Source organism: Chanos chanos, chromosome 15, assembly GCF_902362185.1.
Source record: "Chanos chanos chromosome 15, fChaCha1.1, whole genome shotgun sequence".
In the NCBI taxonomy this organism is placed as follows: Eukaryota; Metazoa; Chordata; class Actinopteri; order Gonorynchiformes; family Chanidae; genus Chanos; species Chanos chanos.
In genome coordinates this window covers 5849050-5862486 of record NC_044509.1, presented here as the reverse complement: position 1 = coordinate 5862486, position 13437 = coordinate 5849050, and the positions used below count along the sequence as shown (strand labels likewise).

At 44.2% G+C, this 13437-nt stretch overlaps 1 protein-coding gene across 1 annotated transcript; it reads left to right on the top strand.

Annotated features, from left to right (window-relative positions):
• The first annotated feature begins 1860 nt into the window (after window positions 1-1860).
• On the top strand, window positions 1861-13240 carry sympk (symplekin). The gene is made up of 27 exons (XM_030792808.1): window positions 1861-1963; window positions 2638-2750; window positions 3176-3241; window positions 3498-3551; window positions 3699-3772; window positions 3884-4010; window positions 4212-4461; window positions 4639-4809; window positions 5299-5538; window positions 5843-5994; window positions 6431-6581; window positions 6915-7146; window positions 7306-7456; window positions 7681-7916; window positions 8215-8296; window positions 8664-8777; window positions 8947-9094; window positions 9359-9519; window positions 9763-9871; window positions 10028-10128; window positions 10265-10355; window positions 10586-10687; window positions 11010-11197; window positions 11520-11696; window positions 12181-12273; window positions 12447-12635; window positions 12791-13240. Exons 2-27 carry the CDS (start codon window positions 2649-2651, stop codon window positions 12965-12967), a joined length of 3738 nt encoding a protein of 1245 aa, XP_030648668.1. The 5' UTR covers window positions 1861-1963; window positions 2638-2648; the 3' UTR covers window positions 12968-13240.
• The last annotated feature ends 197 nt before the right edge of the window (window positions 13241-13437 follow it).

The following is a 13437-nucleotide window of genomic DNA, read 5'->3' as shown; positions in this document are numbered from 1 at the left end:
ATTACATTTACAATTAGAATTGGCTTGACCATCATTCTATGCTGGATTTTATATACTAAAGAGCATGTAAGTATGATTTTCCATTGACCAATATGGTCAATGGAAAATATCTCATGTCCCCACCAGTTAATTGTGGCCATGGCCCAGAAATATATTCCTTGTTTGACTTTTATTTGTGTTTGGCTAGCATGTTCTCCCATTTTTCTCCTGCTTCCACTACAACAATTAGCATTTACTACAATGTGTAGTGTAAGTGCACATAAAAAATGTCGCAAATAGATACACAAACAAACAAACAAAAACAGTAGTCAGATAGCTCGAATAGTGATCAATGGTGCATCTGGATCAAAGAAGTATACGTATATTCTTTCAGCTCACAATGACAAATAATAAATCAAACCGTGAGCCGGAGATACTTCCCCAGTCCATTGCTCATTAGCTTAGCTAGCTCCCAGATGAGTTCTGGTCTCTGTGGGGTAATGATATGCAGCTTGGTTTTCAATGATGCTGCTTCCTGCTTCCCTGTGTGTATATGAGAATCCAGAACATTGAAAACAAAGGCTTTGCATGGTGTAGCTTGATTAGAATAAAAAAAAACGGGCCCCGCCTTAAATGTTGTGTGTCCATATATTTAGTTAGAAAGCTCGTTCAGTTTCACAGGGATTTTGGACACATACATTGACATCTGGTGTTGCTTTTTTTTTTTTTTTTTTTAATTTTAATCTTTTTTTTTTGTTGTTGTTTTTAACTTTTTGGATCAAAGAACCACAGTTTTAATATGGCTGGCTTGGTGTGCTTTTCTGTCTGGCAATTATTTTTTTTCTCTTGATTTTAAACGAATGTAATACATGAAAGTATATAAAGCAGATTTACATAAATATATATTGTACTAAATTGTGTTTTCACCAAATGTAGCCTATCATCTGACTGTCAGTCCGGTGGAAACAACCATCACTGTTCACTGATCATAAATATTTTTGAGGTTTCATACACCATACCATGTCTGTAAAAGAGGTTGTTTCCAGTCTAAAATCACCGCTGTTTTTTGTATTTGAGAATATAACCTGAAAAAAAAATAAACGTGATATTGTTTTTAACGAGTTGTTCGTATACATTTTTACTTAAATTTCAGGGGCAAAAAAGGTGCTGGACATCATTATCAATGAACTAAGACAGTAAGGTATAGTTATATTTCTGTCTCTGTAGATTTCGTTTCAGAGACTGGAATTAAGTAAACGTACGTGTTTTCATTTTTAGAGCTTTCCTCGAGGAATGATCAACATTATTTGCATCACCAGGAACATTTCAACGTCTGTGCATTTCAGTGTAAGTAATCATTTTCACACTCATTTATAATGGAGTAGTACACCTTAGATTCTTTTTTACGGTTTACGTTAAACAGTTGTAAGGCAATGACGTTTTCTGACATAATGCTCCTATTAATTACATTCTGGTAAACGCCACAAAGTTTGTATTCAAATGGAAACAGGTATACAGAGGTTTCGGATTTTAAATTGTCTACCGCAAAACGACTGAAAAAAGTACGAAGGATCGAAAGCACTAAACGTCATCGGCACGCTGACCATCATCCAGGTGCAAAACAGGAGATAATCAAATAGCCTAAATGTCTTGGTCAGATATTAGGGCTGCTCAGCACACGGTCGTCAAGGGCCGACTATCGCAGATTTTCCATTTTCCTTTTATTTATGAGAGAGATGTCATGACACTGAACCATTTAACTACACTACTTGCTCATTTACTAACCAGAAGACCTAATCAGGACCTAAGCTGGACGTGGAGTTGTAAACTCTATTTCCCACAGTGCTTTGCAGAGGTTAAAAGATGTTGTTCCTTTTGTGTTTCAACATGGCGCTTCAATGGCCGGGAATTGTTCATAATTCATATTAACTTATAGTATTAGTGCTCATTATCGATTACAGAGGAACAATCAGATTTCATTCGGGTGAGAAATGTACACTTGACATACACTTGAAAATTTGCTGCAACCCCTGACACTTCAAATATGTCTTTTTTAACTAGCTGTCTTGCTAAGTTAAGTAGCTAACTAGCAAGCTAAAGTAGCTGACCATTGCAGCTGCTGGTATGTTTCTTTTGCAACTCGTGTAGTTTATCATCTTAATACCTCTCTTTATCCTCCAGTCAGGACGAGCAGTTTTTTTTGCTTTGCTCCGATGTAGTCCCAAACGGAACACTACTTTTCGTCAGTTTGTCAGTTTAGAGGAATAGTACCTTACTTGGGGAAAGAAAATGTAGCACTTCTTCTTTTTCAAATTCAAGATTAAAAAAAGGTCTGTATCAGAACTTCTTAAAGGTAGTGATTAGCCCAGATGTGTTTGTGTAGGGCGGAAGAAAAAACTTGCATTCCCCAAGACACACGTTAGGAGGATTCGCAGGGTTTCATGGTGCACAAACAGCAGAAACTGGAAAAAAAAAAAAAAAAAAAAAAATGATATGATGAAAAAAATGGTTGATGTATTACAACAGAAAGAATGATCACGTTTGGAACACACAGTTTTGATTTGTATTTGCTTGGTACAGTACACATTTCTATAAACATACATTTGCAACCTTTTTTTTTTTTTTTTTTCCTTAAATCTTGATCCATCTGCCCCTCAGAATCGGTCAGGATGGCGTCAGACAACGGAGAGGAGAAGGTCCGGACCAGTGTAGCCTTGCAGTTCTTCAGCGGGGAGGAGGAGTCGGCTGCTGACATGACGACCAGTGAAAAGGTATTGCACTCTAACAAGGCTTAATAATAATGGGGATGAAAACAGGCGATGATGCTACAGATCAGTTAATCCCCTCCATACCTAAAGCCCACTTGTTTTTAGTTTGGTGATCTGTTCTTTGATGATGTAAATGCTTTATAATGAGAAACCGTATAGACAGGTGGCAGGTTGTGCAGTTAACAATATTTTAACCAGATTACTGAACTGCTGAGCAATTTTCTTTTTCCTATAATACGCTGGGAAAATGTTTCTGAAAAATGAAATCACAATTGCGTCAGTCTTTTTGCAATCTGATAGAAATTCTGTGCTTTCTAAAAATATTTGTACTTTGTATGGTGTGCTCTTTTTGGACCAAGGAATAATTTTATGTTGTGCATACTGTTGCATTCATGTTTAAACCTTCACCTTTGACATTTGCCCCATAGGTCGTGGAACTGCTGAACCAGGCTGCGCTCATCTCTACAGAGAGTAAACTAACAGTATTGAAACAGGTCAGTTTTATCATCAAGTTACATCAACACTTTTGTCTTCAGAGAGTAAAGTAACAGTGTTGAAGTAGGTGAGTTTTGACATTAAGTAACATAATATTGTCTTCCAGTATAGTAGGAGACATTACTCACAGAGGGAAGAAAATATCAACGTTATACCCGACTAAATTTTCTGGTCTTGTAGCATTAAAAGATTCATCATAAGTTTTGAGGCTTTTGTGCACTAACATGTGACTTCATATGTTTGTGTCATCATCAGGTTCAAGAGTTAATCATCAACAAAGACCCCTCTTTGCTCGATAATTTCCTCGATGTAAGTGTGACGCATTTCTAAAAGCTACATCAGAGTAGTGCCATTGACACAACATTAAATTTAGTTAAATCTCTCTTTCTCTCTCTCTCTGTTGTTATTGCCCGTTAACTCTTTCTCTCTCTGTTCATTCCCACTCTCTTCTCTTAGGAAATCATAGCTTTTCAGACAGATAAATCAATGGAAGTGAGAAAACTTGTCATCGGCTTCATCGAGGAGGCCTGGTGAGCGTGTTTTCCCGTATTGTTACGCGATGCCGCAGAGGTGACATCCTGTACTTTGTCACTGGATAAATCCGGAACGTTCTTTATTTTGGTGCCCTTTGTGTTTAACAGTAAGAGGGACAATGAGCTCCTCCCGAAGTTGATTGCCAACCTGAACATGTTGCTGAAGGACGAGAGCGTAAACGTGGTGAAGAAGGCGATTCTTACCCTCACTCAACTCTACAAGGTCGCTCTGCAGGTATCAGCAAACCTCTCCGCAATCTGCGTTTGTCACAGAAACTCGCTGTCGTTTTCTGCTCCGGTTGGAAGCCCGTGTTTTTCAAGGTCCCACACGTTGAATTTCCTCAACTTCGGTATTAGTGGGACTAGTCCGATAATAACTGTAACATTATTCCGGATCATTCTTTTGAGATAAATCTGTGTTTTTGTTTCCTCTCAGTGGCTTGTGCGATCTAAGAGCGTGTCGGACATGCAGGAGGCATGCTGGGATATGGTGACACAGATGAAGGAGGACGTTTTGGCGCTGCTCGACTCTGATAACGACGGCGTGCGAACGCACGCCATCAAATTCACGGAGACTCTCATCATCACCCTGTCCCCGAGAACGCCCGACTCGGACGTGCCCAAAAAACAGGAGGGGGACATCAGCCTGGACAAAATCCCTCGAGATCATTCGTACATTCGTTACGGTGAGAGGGGTTCAGATATTGAAAACATCACACCGGTCCTACGTACTGGGAGAAAGAAAGATCAACGCGTTTCTAAAACTTGCACGTATTGGTCAGAATGTATAACCACCGCTGTGACCTCCTGTGTGTGTCATTTACTATGTTTATCCTTTCTCTCTCTCTCTCTCTCGCTCTCAGATGCTCTGTGTGAGGAGGGTAGGTCTGCTCTGGAGCAGTTGTTGAAGTTCATGGTTCACCCAGCCATCTCTAGCATTAACCTGACCGCGGCTCTGGGCTCCCTGGCTACACTGGCTCGCCAGCGGCCCATGTTCATGTCTGAGGTGGTGCAGGCCTATGAGACGCTGCATGGTCAGTCTCCTGCTCCTGTCTCTCTCACACTCGCCCCTGTCTCTCCCATACATTCCCCTGTCTCTCTCACGCCCTTGTCTTTTTCCTGCTCCTGTCTCTCTCCTGCTGCTGTCTCTCTCCTGCTCCTGTCTCTCTCCTGCTCCTGTCTCTCTCACTCTCCTTTCTCTCACACTGCCATCTGTCTTGCGCTCCTGTCTCTCTTATGCTGGCACCTGTCTCTCCTGCTCCTGTCTCTCTGCCATATTGTTTATGCATTTTCTGCTCTTACATTTGTCTGTCTGCTTCCTTCCTTGTAACAGTGCTCCTCTGATTGGGCCTTGTCCCCAGTTGAGCTTCATATCTTATTAGACTGTCATACACGTACATTATACGCTTGTATAAAATTCACTTACTTTATGAGATCTGTGGTCGTTGGAATCTCTATGCAGTCTCTGTGTTGGCATATTTTACCATGATAATGACTTAATGTTCTCTCACTCTGTCCTCCAGCAAACCTGCCTCCAACCCTGGCCAAGTCTCAGGTGAGCAGCGTCCGGAAGAACCTGAAGCTGCACCTTGTGTCGGTGCTGAGGCATCCCAGCAGTCTGGAGTTCCAGGGCCAGATCAGCACTCTGCTCCTGGACCTGGGCATGACCCAGAACGACATCGCCCGCCTCACCCCCGCCCCGCGGGAACCACGGAAACGACCCCGACACGAACCCCACAGCGAGGGCAAGAGGATCAAAATGGGTGAGTTCAGGAAGTTCAGACCCTGACTTAACTGCTCTCTGCATCCGCGGGGATGTCAGTTTTAGAGTTGAAAGGATTTAGTTAAAGTTCTCCTATACTGCTTATTAGCCAGTTTGTAACGACATTCAGAGAGCTCATAGAGTTCAGGGTCGCTGTGCATCGTAACATTATAAATGCTTGCTACCAGTTTTTAGTGATGTGCATGCAGTGGTTTCAGATGTAAACCAGTTAGAGACTGAGTCAGTGATTAGACTAAAACACACATTCTGCATCCTTCCATGCCCTGGCTGTGACTTCAATCCAGAGCCCACTTTGATAGAGGATGATGAGGATAAGGAAGAGCCAGCTCCAGTCACGCTACCCAAACCCTCAGCCTCCGCGGGGACGCAGTCCGCCATCGACCTCACCGCTGACTTCCTGTTACCCTTACTCACGCCAGACAACGTAGCCAACCTGGTGAGGGTCCAGCTCCGGAACAGAGAGCTGCTCTGTCTTTATATGTGTGTTGCCTGGCCCTTAGTGATTATTTGAATTGTTTCTCAATTAATTATTATTATGTTCATATCTGCAAGCAGGCTTTTTTTTTTTATTGTTTGCTGTTAGGTGTGGGGAATGTATGTTTGCCATCCACACTACTGCGTTTTAAAGTCGTAGAATATTTTTGAAGTACCTTATTTTGGTTTTCTATTAACTTAACTTAGCTATTTGATAGCGGTCAGTTTTTTCGATGTGCTGTTTGATCATGATTTGATTTGAAGGCTGATGCTGCGCTCCAAGAGTTTTTTTTTTAATCTCAGTTTTAAGTTCATACACACACACACACACACACAGAGTAGTTGTGGTGTGGCATTAGGAACATGCTCTGATCTCTCTCTTTCTCTCTCTTCTGAAGGTTCTCATCAGCATGGTGTACCTGCCCGATGTGATGCCAGCCTCTTTCCAGGCTACGTACACGCCCGTGGAGTCGGCCGGAACCGAGGCCCAGATCAAACACCTGGCCCGGCTCATGGCCACACAGATGACTGCCGCTGGCATCGGACCGGGTAAGACAGACGGCGTGATAGACAGACCGAGAACAAACACCTGATTGTGTACAGCAATAAGCCACCCAGAAAACTTCACTGAGTACCTGGCTCTAACAGTGTTCCATCTTTATTACGCTTAAGGAATCGCTCTCTTTTATCATTACTTTTCCAAATGTTACAGTGACTAAAAATGATTGTTTCTCATTTGGTATAGAATTGTATTGGCTGTATAGATATATAGAAATATATAGATATAGCTTAACTGTTTGCGTTTGAATATCTCTATTGTAATGATGGAGGAGGGAATGGACTGAGTCTATTATATTTATTCTCTATGTTTGTATGTCTCAGGACTGGAGCAGTGTAAGGCCCGCGATGAGGAGGTAAAGGAGAGAGAGGGAGAGGGGGCAGCGGACGTGTCGTCCAGCTCCAAAGACCCTCTTATCATCCGCCGGATGTCTGGGTACGGTCAGGCCATTTCTGTCCTGGGATCTCACACGGGCAAGAGCCAAACCCCGCCTGAACCCGAGGCGCCGCAACCCAAGAGACTGCCGGAGCCTATCCTGCCCACCGCCAAGCCAAAGTTAGAATCCATCCGTCAATCACGCACTCAGCCAATGACAAACAAGGGTTTATATGTAGTGAGCTCCAGTTTCGCATCTAATAATGTCCTGCTTTCTTCTCTTTTGTATGGTTTTTTTTTTTTTTTTTTTTGCATTTGTCGGTTTGATGTTTGATTCAGAGCACCTGGGGCTAGTGGACGGAAGAAAGTGTTCCGATTGGCTGATGTAGTTCAGCCTCTGTCGTCTACTCAGCTGGAGAAGTTGACTAACATGGCCATCGAACGCATCCTCCAATCAGAGAAGGCTATTGCTCAGAGTGGAATGTCTCATGTGAGTCACTGGGATGGGAATCACAATCCCAACTCACACACACACACACACGTGCACACACACACACACACACACACACACACACACATATACTTCATATAGTTCCTCTTGACGTGAATCCTAAACAGTGTTTGATGAAACATCCACGAATTGTCTTTTATTTTACTGTTCGTTCCTTGTATTAATCAGCTCTCTCTCTCTCTCTCTCTCTCTCTCTCCCTCAGGTTCGGGTGAAGCTGCTGGCCCGTCTGGTGACCCAGTTTGAGGGGGTGATGAAGGAGGACCTGCTGAAGTTCATTCTGGAGGACATCCGGAGCAGGAGCGACCTGGCCTTCTCGCTGCTCTATCAGGAATATAACGAATACCTCAGCCAGCTGCCCTCTGCCTCCCTGGACAGCTACGAGCACTGTCTGTTCACCCTGCTCTCCGGCCTGCAGGAGAAACCAGAGCAGAGGGACGGGTAAGCCCCCCCCCACCCAGACACACCCCGAAAACTCTGCACACGCTCTTAGTACGCCCCCAGTCCAGCATGTCCATCACATCTCTGGGTTTCACAGTTCCTTGTCTTTGAACCAAATATTTCAAAGTTTTCCGTGTTTTGTGAGATGTGTAATGGGGATCTTGTGTTAATCGGGGCTGTTTGCGTGCCCTGTTGTCGGTAATGTCAGGTTCAGTGTTGAGTAGGTAAAGGGTTGACCCATCCCTCACTTTCTCTCTCTCTCTCCCTCTCTCTCTCTCTCTCTCTCTTTTTCCCTTAGACTCTTCACAAAGCTTGTGTTGGAGGCCCCTCTGATCACAGAGTCTGCCCTGGAGGTTATAAGACGGTACTGTGAGGATGAGGTAACGAGCAAAGATACTCAAATATATTCAGTCAGTGCTATTGCAGAGAACAAAGATGCCCAACTGTTTAATTAGTGTAATAGCAAAGAGCAGAGATACTCAAATGTTCAGTTAGTGCTGTGGCAAAGGACAGTTCGTGCTGTAGAAAACTTAGAGAAAGTCCCCTGCTCATTTTAAATAATTCAGTCTCCTGAAACTGGATTGACTGACTGGTAAAGAATGGCACACAAAAGCATTAATTGATTTATGATATGAGTGGTAGTGCTTGTTGGGGACTTTAGCAAAGCTTAGGATGTTGCGCATGGGACCGCTGTGTTCTGGGAGACTGGTTATACTGGGTGCCAGTACTGGTTGTTGTGTGTTGCAGTCGCGTGTCTACCTGGGCATGACCACGCTGAAGGAGCTGATCGTGAAACGCCCTTCCAGACAGTTCCAGTACCTCCACGTTCTCCTGGACCTCAGCTCGCACGAGAAAGAGAAGGTTAGCGAGCGAGCAATGTCCACACCATGCTGCTCTCTTCTCTTTCTCTCTCTTTCTCTCTCTTTCTCTCTCTCTCTCTCTCTCTCTCTCTAACTGCCTCCTCCTTCCTCTCTCTCTGTGACAGAGTGAGGCTCGTTGGTGGTGTTAGTAACACTGTCTCTGTGTTCAGGTGCGCTCCAACGCTCTGACGTTTATCAAGCGAATGTACGAGAAAGACCACCTGAGGGACTACATCGAAAAGTTTGCCCTCAACTACATGCAGCTGCTCGTCCACCCAAACCCCCCCTCCATCCTCTTTGGGGCAGACAAAGATACAGGTCGGTTTTTATAGAGATTTTTGCATGTGAAAATGACCTCGAAAACCCCCTTTCTTTCTTTCTTTCTTTCTTTCTTTCTTTCTTTCTTTCTTTCTTTCCAGACAAGTCATGGACTAAATTACCCTCCATTGTAAACACAGTTGAGTGTGGGACTAGTTTTAATCCCAGCTTTTGAGGCGCTCTGGTCTCACTCACAGCTCTGCCCTGTATCACTGATGTTGATGTTGATGTTGATGTTGATGCTGATGTCTTTGCTGTGTTCAGAGGTCGCTGCACCGTGGACAGAGGAGACAGTGAGACAGTGCCTGTACCTCTACCTCTCTCTCCTGCCTCTAAACCACCGGCTGGTCCACGAACTGGCCGCAGTCTACACTGAGGCCATCGCCGACATCAAACGCAGTGTGCTCCGAGTCATTGAGCAACCTGTAAGTCTCTCTCTCTCTCTCTCTCTCTCTCTCTCTTTTTTTTCTATATCTATTAACATGAGAACACTAGCACTGATTCAGTAAGTCATGTTAACTGCTTTAGTAAGTTATGTTGTGTTGTCAAGGCCAAAATCAGTTCACATGAATAGTCCTCTGTCAGTGGATGGAAGTGATAGCAAGGACATTCTGCATTTCTCTCTCTCTCTCTCTCTCTCTCTCTCTCTCTCTCTGTGGTCTGTGTAGATCAGAGGTATGGGGATGAACTCTCCAGATCTGCTCTTGTTAGTGGAGACCTGTCCTAAAGGAGCAGAGACACTGGTCACACGCTGCCTGCATATACTCACTGACAAAGGTACCGCTCCCTTTTATGGTTCATATGGTAACATATGAGGCTGTGTATTTGTAAGGTCTCACTGTACACACACACATATATATATATGAATCTACAGTATCTGACAGTCGATGTCTGTCTCTCTGTCTCCCTCTCTTTCACTGTCTCTCTTTCCAGTGCCTCCGTCTCCGGAGCTGGTGAAGCGAGTAAGGGATCTCTATCACAAACGAGTGCCAGATGTACGATTTCTCATCCCAGTCATCAACGGACTGGAGAAGGTCAGATGCTCTTTCATTCAGATGGATGTGATTATTATTAGAAATTATAATCGGAGACTTTGATTGTGTGTGAATGTGAGCATTCCCTGATAACACAGGATGTTGGGTACTGTCTGTGTGTTTCGGTGCTGTACAGAAAGAAGTGATCCAGGCCCTGCCCAAACTCATCAAACTCAACCCCATCGTTGTGAAGGAAGTGTTCAACAGGCTCCTTGGCACACAGCATAGTAAGACCCTTACGTACCCCCAGCTCACCCAAAAAAATACACCCCTCCCCTTTGTTTTAAAGAGAAATACCCACCACATCACACATTGACTTTTAGAAATCTCCATTTTCTTTAACCTTATGCAGACTTTGTCTGATGCTACACTGGGAAATGAACCTTGAACAGTGCAGTGTTTTCTGGTCTGTTGTTGTGTGAATGGTAATACGTGTTAAAATGTCCCTGTTCCATAGGTGAGGGTAGCTCCTCCATGTCTCCTCTCACCCCGGGAGAACTCCTCATCGCCCTGCACAACATAGACTCCACCAAGTGTGACATGAAGTCCATCATCAAAGGTTGGTCTCTCTCTCTCTCTCTCTCTCTCTCTCTCTCTCTCTCTCTCTCTCTTTCTCTCTTTCTTTTTTTGGTAAAGATAGATGTCCACCTCAGCTGCCATGTTTTCAAGCTGCTCATTTGGACATCAGACTCTAGGTTAAGGCATCCGCATGGGAAATCGGCTTCAACAGTCAAATTTTCAAATGTGGCTGCTCTTTGTTTTTTGATTGCTTATTCCCTCATTGTCTCTTTCTTTGTGCGTGCGTGCATGCATGTGTGTCTGTGTGTGTCTGTGTGTGTCTGTGTCTGTGTGTGTCTGTCTGTGCTTGTGTGTTTGCGTAGCCACTAACCTGTGTTTCGGGGAGAAGAACGTGTACACCTCGGAGGTGTTGGCGGTGGTGATGCAGCAGCTGATGGAGCAGAACCCCCTGCCCATGCTCCTCATGCGTACGGTCATCCAGTCCCTCACCATGTACCCCCGCCTGGGCGGCTTCGTCATGAACATCCTGTCCCGTCTCATCCTCAAACAGGTCGGTGCCTCGCAAACAAACCTCACAGCTCACCAAGCGAGGCGAGGTCTGTGCTGCGGAGTCCTCAAGAGCAAAATACCCAGCTGCAGTTAAATCCATTTAGACTGCTCTGTGTGGAAAGCCCAGCTAACAAGTTGTACAGTAACATATCCAAATACAAAAAAAAAAAAAAAAGTAGTAACTTGTCATTTAAAAAGTAATCAGTGGATGATGTGGGTGCTCAGTGCAAATGAAAATCTAAACAGGGTTTTGAGTCCTCTGTTTAAGTTTCCTTGAGTAGAATCTGTGCGAAGAGTTAAATGTGCCGTGCCTCTTTGCGCAGGTATGGAAGTACCCAAAGGTTTGGGAAGGTTTCGTGAAGTGTTGTCAGCGAACTAAACCCCAGTCCTACAGCGTTCTTCTGCAGCTGCCCCCTCCTCAGCTGACCAGCGTGTTTGAGCGCTGCCCAGAGCTGAGAGAGCCCCTCCTTCAGCACGTCCACTCCTTCACCCCACACCAGGTGACTGTCACACTTCAGTTTTTACATGAGGTGTAATATATATTTAGACCCTGTGGTTGGTTGTGCTTATGGGGAAATGAGTGAGTGGTTAGCCAAAGTCTCAATGCCTGCGGTCCTGTGTAGGATGGAACTGCCTTTTCTAGTAGTGCAATTTTTATCTCATAACTCACAGACAGTGGTCAAGATAAATGTTCAGTTAAGAAGACAGGACTCAGTACTTGACTAACAGAAGATTAGTGTTTGAGGTGTAGTTGCTTCATAGATAATGCAGTTACTTTATTAGCATTCATTAATACATAAATATTGTTTGGGCCCTGTCATATTTTTTCACACCACTCGGATCTCTCTCTCTCTCTCGTATTTTGTTTTTTGAATAATTTATTTGGACTGTGTGCTGAGCGACCCCCCCCCCCCCCCCCCCCCCCCTCTCTCTCTCTCTCTAACTTTGCTGGAAACTTCATTCCCAATCCCTCCTGGCCTTCAGCAAGCCCACATTCCCTCATCAATCATGGCCGTCCTGGAGGCCAACACCAAGATGCCTGAGCCTGCTCCCATGGAGGTACCAGAGGAAAGAGAGGTAAAAAAAACCCCCAAAAAAACTTCGCTTTCCAGTCATTTCATTACAGGAAAAAAAAAAACCTCCTTTTTCTCAGAATTACTCATTCATTCAGTCAGTCATTCATTCATTCAAACCCTTCCTGTAATCTTTCTCTTTCTTTCCTTCCCTCCCTCCCTCCATCTCTCCGTCAGGTGCAGGCCCAGCACGTTGCAGTGTCAGTGGTGCAGACAGAAGCTTCGGGCCCCGCCCCAGTAGCACTGAATGAGCCCGAACCCCAGGCCCAACCTCTATTGGTCAGAACTGAGGAAGAGGAGGAGCCTATGGAGGAAGGAGAGGTGGCGACCGCCAGCCAAGAGGACTCCGCAGATGCCGTCTCACAGGTACGGTCCTCAGAAAGCGCTCGATTAGGCCGTTAAAGTAACTTAAACATCCTCTTCAGTTGTCTGGGGTGTTCTGTCTGGTATGAAATGAACTGTTTAAGACATTAAGGTTAACCGAATGCCTTTTTTTTTTTTTTTCTTTTTTTTTATTGGAGGAGGACGTTCCTGAAGCAGTAGAAAGTTCTGGTCCTGAGTCACATGAGAAGAGTGAGGAAAAGATGGAGGAGATGCACACTGAATCGTCCGACGCTACTGAGCACTCAAAAGACGCGGTGGAAGACAGTGGTGCGGAAGCCGAGACAGCTACGGTCGATGCTGAGCAAGACCACTAGAAACAGAAAGGCAATAATTGCTTAAACTGCTGATTTGAGCAAACTCAAGTTATGATCATCTTTGTCTTTATCATCGACCTCAAAGGGTTTCATCAGTGTCAGGAAGTAACGTTTCTGATGTTTGCAGAGAATTGGTGAAAAGCTGAAATTAAAGCAGGTGTAATAGATTATTTTGTTAGATGTTTATTCAAAATTTGTTTGAAAAATAAGAGAAAGGAAAAAAAAAAAAAGAAAAATTTCATCTCCCTTAACAGTCATTCCCAAACGCAATGTTTTGTCATGTCTCTGAAATAAAAGACAGTATCTTTGTAAAGAGTGTTCTCCGTGCAGTGTTGCCTTTATTACTTATATATGAAGGTATTATTATTCGCAAGGGCTTGAGCACATATCAAAATAATTGGTGGTCGATGCATAGCAAACACCGCTTAACCTCAGCTATGACTGGCTTCATCCTTTCTTCCGCACGAGTA

Excerpts from the sequence above, each read along its gene's own strand:
- sympk (XM_030792808.1), top strand. The coding sequence starts at position 2,649 with ATGGCGTCAGACAACGGAGAGGAGAAGGTCCGGACCAGTGTAGCCTTG. Across the intron at positions 3,242-3,497 it reads AACTAACAGTATTGAAACAG|GTTCAAGAGTTAATCATCAA; the intron begins GTCAGTTTTATC and ends TGTCATCATCAG. Across the intron at positions 5,539-5,842 it reads GGGCAAGAGGATCAAAATGG|AGCCCACTTTGATAGAGGAT; the intron begins GTGAGTTCAGGA and ends ACTTCAATCCAG.